Source organism: Denticeps clupeoides, chromosome 1 (assembly GCF_900700375.1).
Source record: "Denticeps clupeoides chromosome 1, fDenClu1.1, whole genome shotgun sequence".
NCBI lineage: Eukaryota > Metazoa > Chordata > Actinopteri > Clupeiformes > Denticipitidae > Denticeps > Denticeps clupeoides.
Genome location: NC_041707.1, coordinates 41807883 through 41828807, shown reverse-complemented (window position 1 = coordinate 41828807; position 20925 = coordinate 41807883). Strand labels below are relative to the sequence as shown.

General features: G+C 45.8%; 1 protein-coding gene across 1 annotated transcript; it reads left to right on the top strand.

Annotated features, from left to right (window-relative positions):
• The first annotated feature begins 261 nt into the window (after positions 1–261).
• LOC114790172 (uncharacterized) lies at positions 262–5928 on the top strand. The gene is made up of 7 exons (XM_028979980.1): positions 262–790; positions 1336–1424; positions 2123–2162; positions 2271–2540; positions 2608–2868; positions 3779–3806; positions 4217–5928. Exons 1-7 carry the CDS (start codon positions 628–630, stop codon positions 5766–5768), a joined length of 2403 nt encoding a protein of 800 aa, XP_028835813.1. The 5' UTR covers positions 262–627; the 3' UTR covers positions 5769–5928.
• Positions 5929–20925: the final 14997 nt, after the last annotated feature.

Below are 20925 nucleotides of genomic sequence, written 5' to 3'. Positions count from 1 at the left end.
GTGGAGCCTCGCCCCCTCAGTACCCTGAGGGTGGAACCCCACCCGTACTGTTCTGAGGGCAGTGCTCTGAGGGTGGAGCCTCGCCCCCGCAGTACCCTGAGGGTGGAACCCCGCCCCTGCATTGCTCTGAGGATGGAGCCCCGCCCCCTCAGTACTCTGGTGGTGGAACCCCGCCCCGTACTGTTCTGAGGGCAGTGCTCTGAGGGTGGAATGACAAAAACACCATCTGTGTGGCCTCAGCCACCACATCAACCAAGTTTCTGGAGTTTCACCTGAACAACGTTCTCTTTCCAACCTGCCAGCTCAACTGTGCTGACATTCGTGCTACACGATCGAAATGAATAAACCTTTTTAGGTCTTTTAGGTGGCTATGAAAATCACTTTTAGTCGTTCCACGTTTCTAATAAGACGTCAGACTCTGACTAGACTGAAGCTGCTTTGTACCCATAAAAATATGCGCGATATTAAATACGTTACAACATGTTTTAGAAGGTTCTACATGTTCCTGCTCAACACTGGTCACATGACAGAGTGTTAAAGAAGCTGAAGCGAAAGTAAAAGTGCTCAGACGTGGACAATCTATCTTCAGAACAGAGAGGCGTGTGGTGGAGACATTTCTACTCGACCATGGAGCACCATGTCTTCTTCACAGCTAAGGATCTGAATGACAAAGAGAAGATGAAAATTAAGGTCTACTTTCAACTAACAAGGAAGTCAGGAGGTGGAGACTGTGGGGATGTAGAAAACGTAGCAGAGAACGTCTACAAGATCTCTTTCCTGAAAAAGAAAGGTAGGAAAAAAAAAATCAGTTTTTGAGAGTTTTGTCAAATATTTAAACCCCCCAAGGACCTCAGTTCCAAAAAACCCACATATGAGTGATTCTTTTATAACCCCGCCCTCAGCCTTTCATAACAGTGTTTGCATAAACCGTAAACCAGGATATAGATCCCTGAACGGTGGAGTCAAGTCCCCATTGAACGTGGAGAGAACATTCAGAGAACATTCAGAGAACGTTCATCATATGTAGGAAATGATGTGCTCTGTTTTGTAATCATTTATTATATTTTATAACAGGACCGAAACGTAATAAAAATGTCATCAGTTTAGTGGTGAAGATTATTAAAAATGTTAATGGTGATGCTTGGTACAACATGGAGAACATTATTATACTTTTTAATGTGGCCCTGATAATCCAGCAATTTCAATCCCAGAATTCCCCACATTTGTGTTAAATGTTAAAAATCATTTGATTTAAGCTTGAGTAAACTGCACTTTATTAATACAGCAATAATAATAATAAAAGAAATATTTCTTTCTCCTGCGTGACTGAAAAAGTTCGACAAAGAGTTCTGGATACCAAAGAGCACGAGATCGTCCTCCTCGACGGGGAAAACCTCCACATCTCTCTTTCTCCTGATCTGAAGGTCAGACGCGGGTTAATTACATTCTTTAATATGATCTGTACGCTGTGACCTGTAATAAGGCTGTTGCGTGAATGTGCACCCCCTCAAACTAGTTCTGTGTTGAAGCGCCGTTTGCTTTAATTACAGTATTAATTACAGTCTCCAAGCGCTGAAACGTATTTATGAACCGGAAAATCCGGTCTGACCGCAGACATACAGAGGGCTTCGTTCAGGAGAGACGACGAGATGATATCAAGTAAAACCTGGTGACCTCCGTGTTCAGATACGTGGCTTTCAGATGCAGGGCTTTCCATCCTACTCAATGCCAAATCACATTTGATCAACTTAATAAAATCATTAGTTACAGCTGAATTAACTTAATATGTATAATGACGGTAGATCTCAAGGAACCGAGCTGGATACCTCAACGTCAATTAAAGATCACGCTTAAATTCCTGCGTTTTGGACACTCATGTGATGGTGTCAGATATCGCCCACCGGTTTACATGTCTGGTTTGATGTTGCATCGCCTTTTCACACTCATCGTTTCATCTGTTGAAGACCTGGGGAATATTGCTCTGTTCTACTGGAAGGTGTGCTGTGCGTTTCAGATCTTTTATCTGTTCAGTTCTCACCAGCCACGTCTGTCTAGATCTTCATTTTTCTCATCATTGTCGTTTTTTTTTTGCCTATTATACAATGTGGTTTTATTTCTGTAGGATCTTTATTCAAGAGCACAAGGTCACCTAATCAGAGAAGGTACATTTCTTGTGGACTGACAGTAAAGTTGAATAAAATCCCATTTAGAAATGGATGGATAATTTATCAAGTTCCTTTACTGATCTTCTGCTGTTTCGTTACACCCAGGTCTCCCTCCTCCTGGTCAGATCCAGGTCACCTCAGTGAGTTCAGACTCGGTGTGTCTGAGCTGGGGAGCTCCTGAAGGTCTGGCTGGAGACCAGATTTTCAGGATAAAGTGGAGGCAGGGAGGGAAACAGCACACTCTGGATGTTCCGGGTGTGGAGATGACCTTTCAGGGTCTCAGTCCAGGAGAGGAGTATGAATTTTCTGTAGCCACCATCAGTGATGGTGACCGAGACCAACAAAGTCCATGTGTGTCAGCAAAAGTCCTCACAGGTATTCATGTTGCAGAATTTAAGTGTCAGAATTTCGTCAGCTAATAGTAAATTAAATGTTTTTCTAGAAATTCCTCAGCCTCAGCACCTGCACGTTGATGTGGGATCTGCATCTGCTTCCTTATCATGGAGTAAACCAGCCGGAGTGGAGGACATCTCATACCTGGTCACTGTCTTCAGGGGTGGAAAATGGGAGAAGACCATCACTACCTGTTCTCACCAGTGTTCTCTAGCGGAACTAGAACCGGACGTGGAGAACGTGATCAGCGTCTCCACTGTGCTGAGCAGCGGCCAGCAGAGTGAACCTGTTACTAAAACCATCTGCGCAGGTCCGTCAGGTGTCATTATTACCAGTAACGTGTTCATAATTTTTTATTTTTAGCATTGTTTGCACAGAACTGAAATGAGTAGTGTAAAAACTGTGGGAGAACAGAGTAAAAAAGCTCTCTCTCTACCCACAAAAGCACTGTATTCAAACCACTCCAACTTGATGTTACCTGGCAGAGAGAGGCGTGGCACAATAGAGGTTAAAAAATGAACAGTTTCTAATTTATTAACACGGGTAAATTATTACATGTGAATGTTGTAAAATATATCTAAAAATGTACCAGTGTTACAGAGAAAACCAAAATGAAAAGAAAAGTAAAGAGAGAGAGAGAGAGAGAAGCCAGGAGAAAATGAGAAGAAGGAGCAGACTCAAAAAACGGAAAATCCGGTTTCGATGGAAAGGAAGCTGGGAAAGAAACTGAAGCTCCTTCCCCACACGTGAACAGATCTTTATACACCTGGCCTACAGGAAGCTGTCACAGACCAATCAGAACCTGTTGTTTCTGACGTCACGCCCCCGGTGCCTCCCGTCTGGGGAAGACAAAGAGAGTGGGCGGTCCTGACGGCCGACACCTCACACGTTTGGCTCGGGGGAGGACCGGCAACTGTTGCAATGCCGTCCGACAAAGGACATGCAAAACGGAGGTGTTGAATCTCCATGCACAACAAAGGCACAGGAATGTCATGGCTCCGCGACGTCCCGTCTTACAGTAGAAAAGAGAGGTTATGATAAACAATGGACCTGAACATCTCTAGACCATGAGGAGATAAAAGTGGTTAGCAGTTGTCTACTTTTACTGATCACCAGCAGCGTGTCGTTTTAAAAACCACGATGTCTTGAAATCCTTCGCTGACTAAGTTATGTTGCATTAAGTATGAACATAAATGTTGATTCTGTCTTTCTTTAAACAGAACAAAATCCATCACTGCAGTCACACAAGTAAGTATGGAAAACCGAAGCCAGAGGGGATGGAGGGGTGAACGTCTATTGGAGAAAAAAAGGATGAAAACCTCCAGTTTAGTGGTAACTCTAACTGAATGTTTGTGAAAGCTTCAGGAAGCATCCACACAATGAATAATGGGAAAGATTGGACCCAGATTCATCAAATGAGTCCGTTTGTGGTTGACATTTGAAGAAACCCCAGAATTGGAACAGCCTGGTTCTCTTGCTGTCTTTGTGTTTGGTCTTCAGTCCAAGTCTAGATTAAAAAAAACCTTTATTGAAAATCCGTTTTAATAAAGCAGATTGGAACAGAAGATAGGAAAGTTGCCCAGAACTAAAATAGATCAATAAAGTTTAAAGACAAGACATGTCTACAATTTTCTAATCTTCTCATAATTGCTTTACAGGAAAAGATTCCTTGATGACTTAATAAGCAGAAGTGTGTTGATACCATCAGAATGTCCGAAACTTTATCAGCTTCCAATGGAAAGACAAGTTCTAGATGAAGAGGGAACGGTTAGAAGATGGTCTTTTGGAAAACAAGACCACCATAAAACCAACAGAACCATCATAATGGTTGGAGAAACTGGATCAGGGAAGACAACCCTCATCAACACCCTGGTCAACCATGTTCTAGGTGTGAAGCTGGAGGACAGAGTGTGGTTTCAGATCACAGAAAACCAGGCTGGAGTTCATCATGCTGAAGCTAAAGAAGACCAGACCGTCTCACAAACAAAAAGCATCACCATCTACGATGTCTTCCTTGAAGAACATAAAACATCCTTCACCGTCATTGACACTCCTGGATATGGAGACACTCGAGGTCTGCAGTACGACCAGCTGATCTCTCAGAACTTGCAGACTTTATTCCGGTTGAAGAACGGGGTCCACGACATTGATGCTGTGTGTCTGGTTGTGAAGGCGAGTCAGAATCGTCTCACTGAGTTCCAGCGCTACGTCTTTGATGCAGTTCTGTCCTTGTTCGGTAAAGATGTGGAGAAGAACACAGTGGTGATGATCACACACTCAGATGGGATGCCACCCCAAAACGCCCTTGATGCCATAAATAAAGCCAAAGTCGCCTGTGCGAGAAACAAAGACCAAGTTCCTGTTCATTTTCTGTTCAACAACCGTCAGCCTGATCAGGTCCGGCTGGTGGAGAAGAACGAGCAGATGTACAGGCTGGCCTGGGAACGTGGAATGGAGAGCATCGCCACGTTTGAAACATTCTTGAGCACAGTGGAGAAGAGAAGCGTGAACATGACCAAAGGCGTCCTGAGAGAACGCATGAGGCTGGAAGCTGCGGTCCAAAACATAAAAGAAAAGATTTCCTGGATTGAGATGAAGCTGAGAAGTCTGGAACAGACTCAGCGAGCAGTGGAGCTGAAGAACGTCACGTTTGAGGTTGAGGAAATGTACAAAGAAAAGGTTCCCATTGGGAATCCTGGCTGGTTTTCAGGTCAGGCCACCTGCTGCACCGTTTGTGAGGAGAACTGCCACTACCCAGGATGCTGGTGGGTCGCAAACCTCTCATGGTGTGAAGTGATGAGTGACAATTATTGCACCGTTTGCACCAACAAGTGTCACCACAGCAAGCACGTGAAAGAGGGGAAGATGTACATCACGAAGACCAGGAGGGTCCGAAAGACAAAGGAAGATTTGAAAAGGGAGTATGAGCAGAAGTATGGGCAGCAAGTTGACATACTGAGCAAAGTCAAGCAAGAGCTGGAGACAGAAGTAGCAGAGAAGTCCAGGCTGGTGGAGGAAGCCTATCAGGCCATCATGACACTGGAGCAGATTGCCCTGAAGAAAGCTGCTAACTGCACACTTTTGCACCTGGACTTCCTGCTAGAGAGGCTGGTGGAGGCAGGAAGCATGGAGAAGGTCAAGAAGCTGAAGGAGCTGAGGATTACTTATATGGCCTGGGGTTCCAGCGAAAAACAGAAATCATCTAGATAAAAACCAAATCCTATATATATGTGTGTGTGTGTGTATTCTGAGAGTGAGAGGGTGAGTAAAAGAGAGAGTGTGATCTTCAGTTTTGTCCAAAAATGTACCTGGCAATCATTTAACCACAAAAAAATACATTTTCAAATAAAAATCATTACACTGACAATAATTTCAGTTTTAATTGGTCTTGATTGATTTAGACTGATGTTCGTGTTTTTGTGGGTTAAACTGACTGCGTTGTTAGTGGATGAACTAAGTTGGTTTAAACTCAATGGTTTTAAGTTGAGGTTTTTTACTTTTTCTGCCTGAACTATACACCTCTGTGAACCTCTTGGTGAAGATCTCTCAGCCATATGGCTCCATAATGGCAAACCACTGAGTTACAGCAGCAAGTTCATCATGGGCCAGAGTAGAACAACCTTCAGCCCAAGAATCAGCAGCATCCAAGCGTCAGATGGAGGATTTTACTGCATTAAAGTGGGTGACAAGTTTAAGTTAAAGTGAGTTCACCCTAAAAAGGTACTGACCAGTAAGAACCTCATTGATCTTTTCATGAAATATTTGATTTTTGAGACAGTTGCAACAATGTAAAAAAGTATTATTTTTATTTTAAAGTGTACAGTAGTAAAAAAAATCTGAACAAGTCCACTTATTTACAGGAAGGACTCACCATTACCCCAAGTACATGACACCCCAAATACAAAGTTGTCAATTATTTGGAAGTGAATTAGTTTTTCTTGAATAAAATGCAGCCCATGATTACATTAATCAATTTAATTTTCAGTACACCTTCCGCAGATGATGCTTATTCTGGACCAGGATGCTCCTCATAGCCTGAGGAACGGAGAAGAATCGGCTTTAGAAGCCCATGGAAACAATGCCGCTGTCGTAGTAGGCCAGCGGGTGGCGTGTTCTTGATCTGGCTGGCTTCCTGCAATCCTGGGGAAGGTTACAAAGCAATGAAATACTCTCCCTGGCTATAGACATTGATATAACTGGAGGGATGTTAGAACATCTCCAGACTCACTACTGAGCAGTTGCCTTCAGTCAGCAGACACAGGTGGATGTGGCAGTGCAGGAAGATCTGGCTCCAGCCAGTGAAGCTGATCATATTAAAGGAGAAACGGCTGCTGCTGGAAACTCCGTTCTGCAGAACTTTCACTGTACCAACCTCAGGGTTAGGACAGCTGAAGAAGAAGAGCCGTCAGACTCAAATCTTACTCATGTGCCTGAACTTCATGGAGCTCTGAGCAAATATTTAAGTTCCACAGACGCAGAATGAGGTAAAAAAGGGGAAAAATTGACTCACTAGTAACACAGACCAGGAATAGAAGTGATCAGCCAATGGAATCTCAGACCTACTTGCTACTGATGAGGTCCCAGTGGCTGCTGGAAGTGGAGTCATCAGTAGGCGTGGCCCAGCAAGAGTCCAGTACCGTTGCAATTTGTAGGCTGCTGTTCAGTTCTATGTTCACCGCCACATAAATCATGGAGATGAAAGTGACATCTGATTTTGCAGTTAGTGGTTTGGAGAAGTTCGCGTCCTCACAGGCCATCATCTGGACCGTGTAGGTGCCTTGTCCAGCAGGCAGCACTCTGGTCAAAACACTGCAGAGCAGAAGATTCTCTGGTCAGCATCACAGCTAGTTAGAGCTTCAGAGACTGGGGAAGAACTCCACCTTACCCTTCTCTAACCTGGATATCCTCAGGCAGGGAGATGATGGAGCCGATAGTGTACGCACAGGAAACTTTGAGATCCAGTACCCTTCCTCGGCTGATGATCGCCGGTGGAGCTGAGCCGGACGAGGCCACAATCGAGTTGTTGTAGAAGACGTGAGAGCCGTTGCTCTGAGGAGCAGCAAGGATGATCATTTGGGAATAGTTTTCAAATGGATTAAGCCTAGGTCTAGATAAGGACTTCAATAAAGTCCAGGTCTAGATTTAATCCATGAACAGGAAACTGACACCTTACTTTTATTCTCATTGGAAATGTGATCATCACGCTGCTCATCTCACTGACAGACCTGATTTCATGTTTGACTTTGTAGGCCAGTATCAGTATTTTGCATCTGATGTCGGAAGGAGGCAGCTGCTGGGAGCATAGGGGTGTAGCAGAGGGGCGGTGTGGGAGAACTTGGGAAGGTTGAAGATCATGTATGAGTTGTAGAGGTCGGATGGTACATAGAGGTAGACCAGCTAGAAGGGAGCTGCTGTAATCCAGTCGTGAGATTACTAAGGACTGGACCAGGATCTGGTGGCCTGTGTTGATAAGGGCGGATTCGTCTGATATTGTAGAGAAGGAATCTACATGAGCGGGAAAGGTTGGTACTTTTAGTGAGTTGATTGTTTATAGTTATTCCAAGGTTGTGTGCAGTTGTAGAAGGAAAGATTTTACAGATGTTCAGGTAAATAGCAAGATCCTGATGAGGACCTGCTGGAATGAATATTAATTTGGTTTTGGTTTTAGATTCTGGGCTGCCATAAAAGATGAAATGTCAATTAGACATGCAGAAATTTTGGAAGCAGCATGTACATCTGAGGGAGGAAAAGAGAAGATAAGGTGTAGAGGGATAAAAGGAGAGGACCGAGTACTGACCCCTGAGGGACACCAGTAGAGAATCTGCATGAAGCAGACATGGATCCTTTCCAAGTCACTTGGTAAGACCGCTCATCAAGGTAGGATGCAAAATAGTTTAATGCTGAACCCCTGAATTCCAAATCTTGTGGTTAACTGTATCAAATGCTGCAGAGAGGTAAAGGAGAATAAGAACAAATGAAGGTTTTGCTGATCTGGCCACATCTTCTCAGAAATAGCCAGAAGGACCATCTCAGTAGAATTACCTGTTCTAAAGCCAGACTGGTTGGGATCTAGGAGGTTGTGATAGCTAATTGTAGACACAGCGCTCAAGGATTTTAGAAAGAAATGAGAGGAGAGACACTGGTCTGTAGTTGTTGATGAAGTGAAGTGATTGTCACATGTGATACACAGCAGCACAGCACACAGGGCAATTTGTCCTCTGCATTTATCCCATCACCCTGAGTGAGCAGTGGGCACCATGACAGGCGCCCGGGGAGCAGTGTGTGGGGACGGTGCTTTGCTCAGTGGACTGAGTGGGCAGATCGGGGGGCAGATCGGGATTCGAACCGACAACCTTCTGATTACGGGGCTGCTTCCTTAACCGCTAGGCTACCACTGACCCTGATGTCTGTAGGATCAGCGACATGTATCTTGAGGATTGGAAAAACCCTGGCTGTTTTAAAGGCAGTTGGCACATGACGAGATGTAATTTAACCATTTTTGACGTGAGAAATGAAGAGGATAAGATCAAGAGAGATTTGGAGCATTGTGGAGGGGATTGGATCCAGTGGATAGATGGTTGGATTGCCTGTAGATATGATCTGGAGGATTTCATCTGATGTGAGTTTTGAAAATTGTTCTAGGGCAATCAGCGAGTCTTCAGAGGGAAGAATAGGGGTTGTGGTGGAGTAGAATATCTGACAGATTTGCTCAATCTTCCCTGTGGTTATGGAAGAGCCGGGAGCAGGGAGAGTTGGAGGGTTCAATAGACATTAGAAAGTGTTGTGGAGTTTTTGAGGGTTGTGGGCAGAGGGTTGTTGATCAGTCCTGCCACTTTGGTTGAATCTTACCTTTCCCAAATTCTTCATATTGTGGGTGGTCAACCCAGAGAAACATCAGATGAGTGTTTAAATACAGTTCTTGTGATTTTTTCTTTTTACGTACTTCTCTCCAGTTTAACATGGGAGACTCTGTCAAGGGCCTAAATCTACAGACAAAAACTCCACTACCATGGTTAGGTGATCGTGCACAGTATCCAGTACCTGCTTCATTTTCACTGCTTATTTACATTTATGGCCTTTACCAAATGCCCTTATCCAGAGCAACTTACTGGAGCAACTTACAGAGCAACTTACGGAGAGTCCTAATGGCAGTAAGTGGGATTTGAACCTGGGTCTTCTGGTTCATAGGCGAGTATGTTTCCTACCAGGTTACTGCCACCTTGTTCCCATTAAGGGTCGCCACAGTGGATCAACATGGCAAATATTGTATATTTTATGTTTGCCCATCCTGATGCGATGCTCCCCATTTACCTGGGTTGGGATCGGACCCAAGAAATACGCGATCATGACTGCGTTCCACGTTATCTAGAATAATGTAACAGTTGCTCATACACTTTTTAAGTTGTTAGGAAAGAAAAATATGAATGATAACAGTGGGTTACATTCTGCAGAGAGGGTAATCGTACCAAGTCAAGTTGTCTTCCTTCTACACAAATCTGTAATGTTCTAATGTACCGTGATTGAGGTTCCACATCCTAAGTCCGTGAGCTGGAACTTCACCCAGCCATCTTGGAGCTTCCCACCACATCTGGCATCAGAGAGGTGCAGAGAGGAGAACGGAAAACCTGCTTCAAAGATCAGGCAGCGGGGAACAGATACAGAACCTGGATGTTTACTGCAGACAGTGTCTGGGAAAGGAAATGGAGATAAATGTTACATACGGAAACCCAGGGTGATGCTACAACTGAGGAACTAGCTCTCAGTATGCTAACATCAAAGTACAGTTGAGTGTGTTCTTCTAGAAACAAATACACTATAAATAACAATGTCCAATAAATGTAATTTGAATATTTTATTGATACACCAAGTTTAAATAAGAAATGAGACATCCAAAATGATTAGCCTTCTGGCCATTAATAGTCAATAGGCACCAGCATGGGTCTCCTGAGAGATTTTGGACCACCAGGACGACCCGCAAAAGCCATCTGCTCATTCCAGAGCAAGCACAAATGTGTGTAATAGTGCGTGTAATAGTGCACGTAATAGTGCGCGTAATTGTGTGCGTAATAGTGCCAAACGTTTCCGCAAAAGTTTAATTTGTTTGATTATATCAAGTTTCATCAATGCTGCAAAAACTGAAAATGTTCCATAATTTCTCGGGGTCTAATAATTTTGTCCCCAACTGTAAATATAGCACAGTGCTACGTCACCATGCCACCCAGCTCTGTCATAGCTGAAGTCCTCAGAATGTGTGTCTGATGATCTCGGATCTGTACGTTACCGTAGGCGTCATTGGTGGACTCTTTACACAGGCAGCCATAGACGCCGTTTCGCAGTCCGCAGGTCTCCTCCTCTGTGCAGGTGGAGTTGCAGTGATCCTCTACAGAGGGGTGGAAGGAAACTCTTATTTGAACTATTTCATAAAAGAGTGAGCTGGTGTCTCCACAGGAGAGGGTCTTACTTCTGTAACAGATGAACGGCAGGTTTCCAGTGCACCGTTCATCACTCCATTCTCCTGAGTTACTGGACGCGGCGGTACAGAGTTGATCTCCCTCCTCTTCTGTTCCTAATCCATCATCAGGTTGCCCATCAGCCCAGTTAGTGAAGGTGGAGTAGCTGCGGTCCGACCACAGCCTGGTTTTCAGTAAACCAATCGTGATGGTGTCCGTCATGATTTTGATGATGTCTTGGTTCTCCATACACAGCAGATTTCCACCCAGGTGGATAGGCTGATTGTCACTCCACTTCCTGAAATTCTCCTCTCCGGGTCCATAGAACCTGCTGTTGTCGAATGACCATGCCCAGCTGCCCAGGCTGCTGTAGAGGCCGATCCAGACCAAGCCACTGTAGCCAGCAGTCACCGCAGCCACCAGCGCATTTTCATCCTCTTCACCATCAACAGTGGCCAGGTCGGTGTAGTGCTCTCTACAGTAGAGCTGGGCCTCAGTCCAGGTCTTCACCTCATTCACAAAATGGTACTGATGACGGTCAGACCAGCAGAGGGAGGAGAACCCTGAAGAGCACAGACAGAACCATGCCAAATTTCAGAGAGATAGTAATCCACACAGAGAACAGAGGTTGCAGGTTTGAACACTAATGGATATCTGATAAACCGGAGACGTTTAAGTAGGCCAGATCAATCATGATCACACACGCTCGCTAAACCAGACCGCCTGGAAATTTCAACGTGAATTATTATAAATCCTATCGTCAAAATTATAACTCGTCGCTTAGCACCGGCCACGTAGCAAGTTTGTTCAAGGTAGTAGTCATTAGACCGCTGAACAAAAAGCCTGATCATCAAATTATACACCGATATCCAACCTTCCGTTTATATAAAAAATGTAGCGCGTACCTAGACAGCAACAATATCCACGACGTATATCGATCGGGCTTTATATCTATCGATCACGCTATTCAGTGTCAGTGTTCATAATTTCTGGGAATAGTGTCTGTAAAAAGGAATGTCCAGCTCAGCGGTGAAGGGTGGACACCAGAGCTTGCGTTGAGCATGTTAATAAGACTCCGTTAATTGTTCGCAACGTATTTTAACTCATCGGCTGTTACCTGGACATACAGAGGCATGATGGCACAATAGACGTTACAGGAATGAAGAGTTTCTGGTTTATTAGTTTATTACATACAGTATTACATGTAAATACTGTATGTAAAAAAAAACAGAGACACATGGAAAGAGGGAGAAAGAGGGAGTGTGCAGAGAAAGAGGAGTAGTGTCCAGAAGCTAGGAGAGAAGAATAAGTTCTGAACACCACCGTTATATTGGACACGTAGCTCCCAAGAAGGTTGCCGCAATCAGATTGTCCTTTGAAGCAATGTGGGATGTTCACCTCAGTAGACCGTATGTCCGAGGGGCGAGACGGTCTGGCAATGTTCGGGTCAATGCAGGCAAGAGGACTCGTGGGACGGGCTGTTGTCAACGTCAATCAAGGGAACAAGCCAGGGCTTGAGCAGGCAGGGTAACCATGGCGCCAGGGCTATTTATACGTGTGTTTAACCCCGGCCTCTTCCTCTTCCGGGTCATCGTCGTCCCCGGGATGACCGCGCCCTCTGGCGGTCTGTTTGGGGCGTGTTTTCTGGGGAGGGGCGGAGTCTCAAGGCGCCCAGAATTCTTCATTTCGTACAGAAAACGTACGGCCAACTGACGTCCGAACACCACTCAGCTCGGACCCTAAACCAGCTCCCTCCATTACTCGGGAATGTCGAGATAGTTCTAGGGGCCACATAACCGGCAGCGAGGATCAACTACTCACCCGAGAGCAGCAGCAGGAGAAACAAGCCTTGATTATCTGTGAAAGAAGATCAGGAGGCATCAGGACGTCCCACTCCTGTCTGAACGTGTGGCGCTGAATAAAACAGTTCGGAAATGGCACGAGGGGCGTGACCAGCCTAGAAAATGGGGGGGTGTGGCCAACCGACCAATATTTACAATATGGTCACTATTCACGTTCTTCACATCATAGCGCAAAATGATTTCAGTTCTAGCTGTTCTGTAAAGAGTAATGGAAGTACACGTTGCCCCTTATGACAGGATTCCTTCTCTCCCAGGAAAGAAACGAGTAATTCGAAGGAGGTAAATACAGAGAAATGACCTTACCCGCCTTGGGAACCATTCTGCTCCGTCTCTGTAGGACCTTCTGACTCTCGCGTCTCTGCTTGCTTTCATGCTGGAGGAGGGCAGTTCTCAGAACTTGTTTTAGACCTGCAGGCCTTTCCGTTGATGACTATTCCACCCCAAAATAAGCCACGGGCGTGGCAGGCTTAAATTAGTGAGGTAACCCTCATCCCTTCCATCAGAGGGAGACCAGCGGACCCACATAATATGACCTCTTGTCTCTGCAGCCTCTTTGTGCCTGAAGTAAAGAAATCTAATTTGGTATAAAAAAGTTGGTGCTTCCGTTTTTTTATGGCAATTTGCATATATTCCAGAATGTTCTGAAGAGTGAACAGATGAATTGTCCCTCTGTGCCATGAAAATGAACTTCATCCCAATAAAACCAACTCCCACTACATTTCCGCCCTGCCACAAAATGTCCTGCTGGGATAATTTCCGTGATCCTCTCGTGAGAGTGTTGAGGAGCACAAGGCTGGAGATAGAACAGCAGACTGGATGCTTTAAAAGGAGGTTCTTCCTCCGTTAACCAGGGTTCAGTCATCACTGCGTTACATAAAAAGTTCTTCACAGGCAAGGATATTGCTGCTACTATGATTACATCATCCAAAAGTTCAAGGAGAGAGTTGGTGTTGTGAAGACCAACAAGTCCAGCAAGCGCCAGGAACGTCTCTTAAAGACAATCCAGCCACCAGGGCAGAGCTGCCTCAGGAAGGGCAGCAGGCAGGTGCGAGGGCATCTGCACGTACAGTGAGGAGAAGACTTTGGAGGACGACCTGGTGTGAAGAAGGACAGGAAAAGAAGACACTTCTACTCCAAGAAAAACATCAAGGACAGACTGATATTCTGTACAGGGACTGGACTGCTGAGGTCTGTGGTCAAGTCATTTATCTCTGATGAAGACCATTTCCGATAGTTTGGGGCATCTGGAAGAATGTGAAGAATGTCTCTTCGCATAAACTTGATCTAATTGTCGATAAGAGCCTTTGAAACTTATAAAAACTGGTAATTATACTTCAATACACCACAGAAACAACTGAGAAAAAGAACTAAAAACACAGAAGCAGGAAACCTTGTGAAAACAGTATTTTGTGCCATTCTGAAAACTTTTCATCGTTCTTCATGAAGGAAAGCTCTGATTTGGAGTAGGGCTGGTGTGTTCTCTGGGAGTGAATGCCAGATTATCCTGAGGCCACATGACCTGCAGATCCTGCTCCATCACACAAAAAATGCCAGTAATGCAGATATACGAGTCTCAAAAATGGTTAATTATTTCTCAACCACAGACATGGGAATAAAACCATGAGAGTTCTGCTGCATCTCCGTCGCTGCCATAAAATAGGCTTGATACAATGATCTGAGGTTCTTACTTGTAACTATGCAAATGTGGATATTGTCCAGATCCAAAAGGTGAGCTCCAGCCCAGACTCCATAGTCTATCTGTCGTCTCACCAAACTCCACAGTCATCCAGAGTGATCGTACGAGAACATCACACCAACATGCATTTACAGCATTATAGTCATTAAGAATGAGGACAATTAAATTAGTGCGGACGTAACTTGGTAGGTAAAAAACATGGGTTCATGAGTTCAGACCCACCCAGTGCTATTGTGTCCTTGACAAGAGGCTGAACCTGTAAGTAGATGTTGTACGTTTCTCCAGGGAAGACTGTCGGCTACAAGTCGTTGTGCAAAATTCTACATTCCTACAAGATACAAAAACCTTCCAGCACAGCAATTATAGATAAAAGCTCATGAAGACATCAGGGTGTGGGACCCGAGGAGGTGATGACCTGCCTTCAGGGTCAGCAGAAGCTATTTTAACAGACGTCAAGGAAGCTACCAAATGAACAATTACGTTCAGACTCATTTACTGTTAGAACTGTTAGAAGACGGATCTCCTCACCCTGCTTCATCCACCCACAAAATGAATCAACGAAGGTGTGACAACTGAAAAGTAGTTTTTTTGGAGCACATTCACATGTATGTGCTCTCAGGATTTTTTGGGGGTGCGGAAGCGGTCACGTTATAAGGTTGCCGGTTCGAATCATGATACGCCAAGGTGCCACTGAGGTGCCACTGAGCAGATCACCGTCCCCACACACTGCTCCCCGGGCGCCTGTCATGGCCGCCCACTGCTCACTCAGGGTGATGGTTAAATACAGGGGACACGTTTCACACAGTCATCTACAGAGTTTTGGTACCGTGACACGTGCACACGTGATTTTCTTTGTCAGATTTATGAGTTTTATTTTTCTTTACAGTTCGACAAGAAATGCATGTGGTTCCACAGAAGATCTCACCTCCACCCTAGAAGATCTCGCTCCTCAAAAGCGCACCTCGTAAATCTGCGATTTAAAAGAAAAAGAAGCGTGCACAAAGAATATATAGTGCAAATATACTCGTTCTGCTCGGTAAAGTCCAGGTTAATTACTGCATGCATCGCTATGATGTGATGTGTGTGGACAGTGCAGCATTTTCAAAATAAAAGGAAGAAGAGCTACTGTTTTATGAGGACGTGCGTATTTTATTTTCATGTCGAGGCCGCCACGTCCGCCATGATGGACACTCATCTTTAAAAAGTCATGAGGATGAAGCCATCAGCTCTTTTTCCATTTACAGTCTCATGCTCATCTATTTAAATAAAAAAACCCTCAAAAATTCTAAAGAATAAAAAAAAAATGTAATAAACCTAGAAGGTTCTTTTAGAATAAAGATTTTTTAAATACCTAATAAAGAACAAGTCTTCAGAGTAACTTGACGTGTTACGTAGACGTTTACGCTAGTCTTTCTTTTATGCTGCCCTCTATGCCATCCGGTAAAATCACCACGACTACTTTCTGTATTTGGTGAACTAGAAGGTTCTTCTGTTGAACGATCCTTGGTTGGCGGTCAATTACTTTTACTGGAGGGTGCATGGCGGCATGATGGAAACCCACGTTATGGTGACGTTCAAATAAAAGATAGAATAATTGGAGCCCCAAACGTTATATTTGAATATGCTGTAGGGGAAATGCGCAGAGTGTCCAACGGAATTCTAAGTGGTGTATTATATGTCAAAAAGGCTGAGCTTGTGGGCTCTGCACCAAATGCTGTACGATGGTTGTGACCCGATCTGGCCTTTGAAACTGATCCTGGGATAGATATGGCGAAGTTATTAAGCATACGAGGTAAATTGCCATGGCATTCTGAAGTATTCCTGCTTGGACCTCACGATAATGTTCGCTGACCAGTCTTGCTTATCGTGTATGAAGAACATGGTAAAGCGTCGGGACACCTGGACACGGATACTGGGAGAGGACAGGTTCCTGTACCTGACTGGGCAGAGTCCTGGGCCGCCCAAGCTCCTCGCCATGCAGCAACTCCTTTAGAGCCCCGACTACATGGAACTTAAATCCAACACCGCGGTTAATTACATCGACCATGAAGACATGATGCTCTTCCAGAAGATCCCTCATTCGGATGAACGTTTACTAACCAGAGTGAAGTAGAGGTAACAGACGCGTGGTACCGCGCTACAACACAGGAAACGTGTCAAATGCTGAGGTGAGTAAAAAGTGAGTCCACAGCTGAATTTGTGGCAGAGAAAACTGAAAAAAAAAAACTGACTGGTCTGGTGATGCAGGAACGTCACCTCATCGTATAACATGTGCCGTCAAGTTCTAAACGACAGTAAAACTTCCCACTTTCAGCGCGTTTGGTATTAAACAGCAACTCGGTTTTAAACGTGTCCATTTGAACGTTCCGCCTTGCTGTGTTGAATTCTGGTTGTACTTTAACCATAAAAAAAGATTCTGATGTAACAATAACGTGGCCACTTTTTGATGTATTTCTGAACTCTATCATCCTTATGAACTTGGCTTGAAAAGCCAGTGAGGTCCATGTTGGTCCGAGTCTTTTAGTGACGGTGGGTATATCAGGACTAATCATGTTCCTCGTTTGGGTGGCATGTTCCTCCCTGTCCGGTCTCGACCACTGTCGTGATCCGGTCCGAAAGGGGTTACTCCGCTCCGGGGTTTCACTGTTGTCCTGTGAAATGTTCCCTCATCGTTTTCACCTGTGTAAAATGTATAAAGCTGCCCTGTTTGTTTCTTGTCGCCGTCAGGTCTTTGAAGTTATGTTCCATGTTCCCCAGTGTCTCGGATGTCTCCCCTGTCCTGTGCTTCACTCATTAAACCCCGGTTTCGTGAGGTCAGCGATTGCATCCTTCCTTCCTGTCTCCTCGTCACCTCTTCGTCCTCCTCTCCGTTCACCTAGCAAAAATGGACGTCACTGGCCCTTCTCATTTCTCATGTTAATGTTCAGTCTTGTTGTCACGGTCCTGCTTGAAGAACTTCGGGAACATGGTCATGTGAGGAGCTGAACAAACTCTTGCTGATTATTTCCATTCTTCATCTTAAAGTTTGGCTGCGAGTCGCAAGAAACAACTGGAAGTCACCTGGATAAATCAGGGGCGACTGGTGCTCCTCATCTGGGTTCTGGGGTTCATGAGAAGATGGGGCTGATATGGACCACCTGTCTGGTACCTGTGTACCACCCATACGGGCTTGTTACCTGTTAAGGGGCGGAGTCACGGTCATTTAACACTAATTAGTGTCACTTCTACACACTGAAAGTGTGTCACCGTGTCACCTGCAGTGTTTCACGATGACAATCACGTCACCTTCATACGAGCTTGTTACCTGGCGGAGTCGCTGTTATTTAACACTGAGTGGCGTCAGTTTGACGGCCTGAACCCAGGAAACAGAACGACGCAAAAAAACTGGGTCTTTTGTTGCCATAACCAGAAGAATCTGTACTTTTATTAAAAATAACCAAATACTATTACACCAAAGCAGCAGAACATGCAGCAGAAGTTTGTTTATTAACAGATTCCCTACAGACGAGTTAAAAGAACGTCCCATTACACCACAAGTCCACCACTAATGTATTATAACACACTCCATTCACGATAATGATAAATATATGAAGTAGGTTTATCATATTAAAAACCCTGCAGTGGAAGGTAAGGTCAGCTGACTCCTGCGATGAGCTGGTGTCCCACGCTGGGTGAGTCCCTGCCCTGCGCCCATTGTCCTTCAGTGGGCTCCCTTTTTAGGAATAAACGGTAATGGAGGGTAAGTTTCATTCCTAGTTCCCTCAGCAGATGATGCTGATTCTGGACCAGGATGCTCCTCACGACCTGAGGAAGGGAGAAGAAACGTCAGGTTATGGGCGTGGTCGTGCTGAAGGCGATTTGTAGGAATTTCTGGAAATTGGTGAAAACCAGATCTGTGGTTTAAATTACCACCTGAAACCAGGAACAACCTGGACCTGCTCTCTCGTGTCGGAGGTCACCTAGAAATGACCTCAAAATGACAGCCGGGATAATGGTGCAGTGTAGGGGTGTCATGGAGGGATTTGCTCCACCTATAGATCCATAACAATGATGAAACCCACTGCGCCACGTCTCCTGGATCTTTAGTCTGTATATAAATGATACTATTGCTATTTTATCCCTGAAACTGATCTGCCTGAACCCTCTTGTGTCCATGTTCATGGTTCAGGGTCCAGGATGAACACTGTTCCTCAAAACCTGAGATCTCAGGGTGAAGATCATACCAGTACAACCTTCGTGGGTTTTGACCACATGAACACCCATTTCAGGACAAAAGAGCAGATATCTGTACGTCTGCTTAGCACCTGTTCAGACGGTCATGGAAATGACGCTGCTGTCGTAGTAGGCCAGCGAGCGGCGTCTTCGCGGGGGACTCCAGATAAATTTAGTACCTGGTACAAAATGAACTGGACCCAGTTGGCAGTCCACACCAGCCCATCTCCATCCCATATGGCCCCACATGAACGCGTGGCTGTGTGGTTTTATTCATGATAATAAACGTTGATTGGAAAGGATGAGATGTTCTAAATCATGGTAAATTAATCCATCTTTGAAAGAGTGATAAAACGTACGGCTGTACTCCCCAGGGCACAAAAGGAGTTTCTGCATGATGAGGAACTTCAGTGGCCCAGGACTCTTCCCAGTGAGGTACAAGAACCTGTTCTCTCCCAGTGTCCGTATCCAGGAGTCGCGATTCTCCTCCAGCTGCTTCATACATGATAGGTGAGACGGGTGAGCGAACATCAGCGAGAGGTCCAAGCAGGCATATTCCAGCACGGCATCACAATTCGACTCCGGGTTCAAGTCAGAAAAAAGTTGCCATATCTACGCCAGGGCAAATTTTAAAGGCCAGATCGGACTCCAACCATCGCGCAGGATTTGGAACAGAGGCCACAAGCGCATCCGGTCCATGATCTGGTACACTGCATACAGATCAGATGGACACTCTGTCCCTTCAAGGTTCCGCACAAATGAGTATAAAGTTCTGGGATCCAACTCTTCTATCCTTTACATGAACGTCCTCATGCTTTTTGTCGTACTCTCTGTGGCTGCCAGTTAGAGGCAGTGGACAGCTATCTGGCCAGCGTGCAACAGGTACGGATGTTGGACCACCAAATACATGAAGTAACCGTCACGTTTGTGGGCGATTGCCTGAAACGCGGCGGAAAAGACCGACACCTGTAAACATCTGCGCAGCTCCTCCAGTCGCCCCAAAGGCTTCGTTTTTCCTGAACGTTCCATAAATTCTTACTCTAATTCCATTTTTCTTTGTTTCTTTGTCCTTAAATAGGTGAGACTGTGAATGCTGATGGCTCCACCGTTTATTAAAAAGTGAAGACTTTTTACAGCGTCACAGCATCGCTAACTGAACAGACTCAGACGTTCGATTCTGAAGCAGAATAACTCAACGGATGTAGAGATGAAAAGATTGGGGCCGATGTTTTCTACATTCATCTGAACTCGTCTCTGAACATTCGAAAAGTTGGAAAAGTCATACTACCAACTTTTATTGAAGTTTTGTCAGGACCGCTTGCTGACGGGGGAGGGAAGTGCAGAGGCAGGACACCTGCACACAAAAATCATGGCCGACACATCCGGGTACGTGCGGGCCCTGTCTCCGCATGTCCCCTCAGATGCGTCTTGCGTCTTTCCCTGCACCGCGCAGGGAGGTGGCCCCGGAGCCTCCGGCGACCGTTCCAGGCACCCCAGGCTGGTGCCTTCTGGGACCATGCAGCCCCTCTCGCTGCACGGCCCTGGTGCCAAGGGGGGGGCATTGCCAGACCATCTGGCTAGCCCCTTCTGCGTCCGTTGGGACAAGCGGGCCCTCTTCCTGCCTGTCCCAGCTGGGTCCTCATGCCTACCAGGGGGTTCTATGGCGCTCCACCCCTCTGGAGGCGGATGCAGGCCCATGCCTGGCCTGCCTTCCTCACCGGCTACCGCAGGATCCAGCTCTGTCGCTTCCCCCCCCCACCCTCCCCTCAACACCCCCCAAAAAAATTCTTTGGGGGTGCACTCCCCGCCTGGACTTAGGGGTACCTTGGGGCTCGTCCACCTCGCCTTGGACCAGTGCAGTCAGGTTAGGAACTCCCTCCTTGGCGTTCGGCTCCGCTGCTGGGTCGCCATCTGGTGGACATAAAGAGGGGAAGTGGGGGAAACATATGGACACAAATACTACGCACACAGACAGAGACAGACAGAAGAGAGGGTCGTCTGGCTCCCTCTCTGGGCTCTCCGGGACCTCCTCAGGGGGCACAGCCAGGATCTCGGGAGGCGCGACCTGCTCGTCCCCCGCCAGTGCTGGGGTTTCTTGCCCCGGATCCTGACTGGCGCTGGATGTGGTGGAGGGGCACAGTTCGATC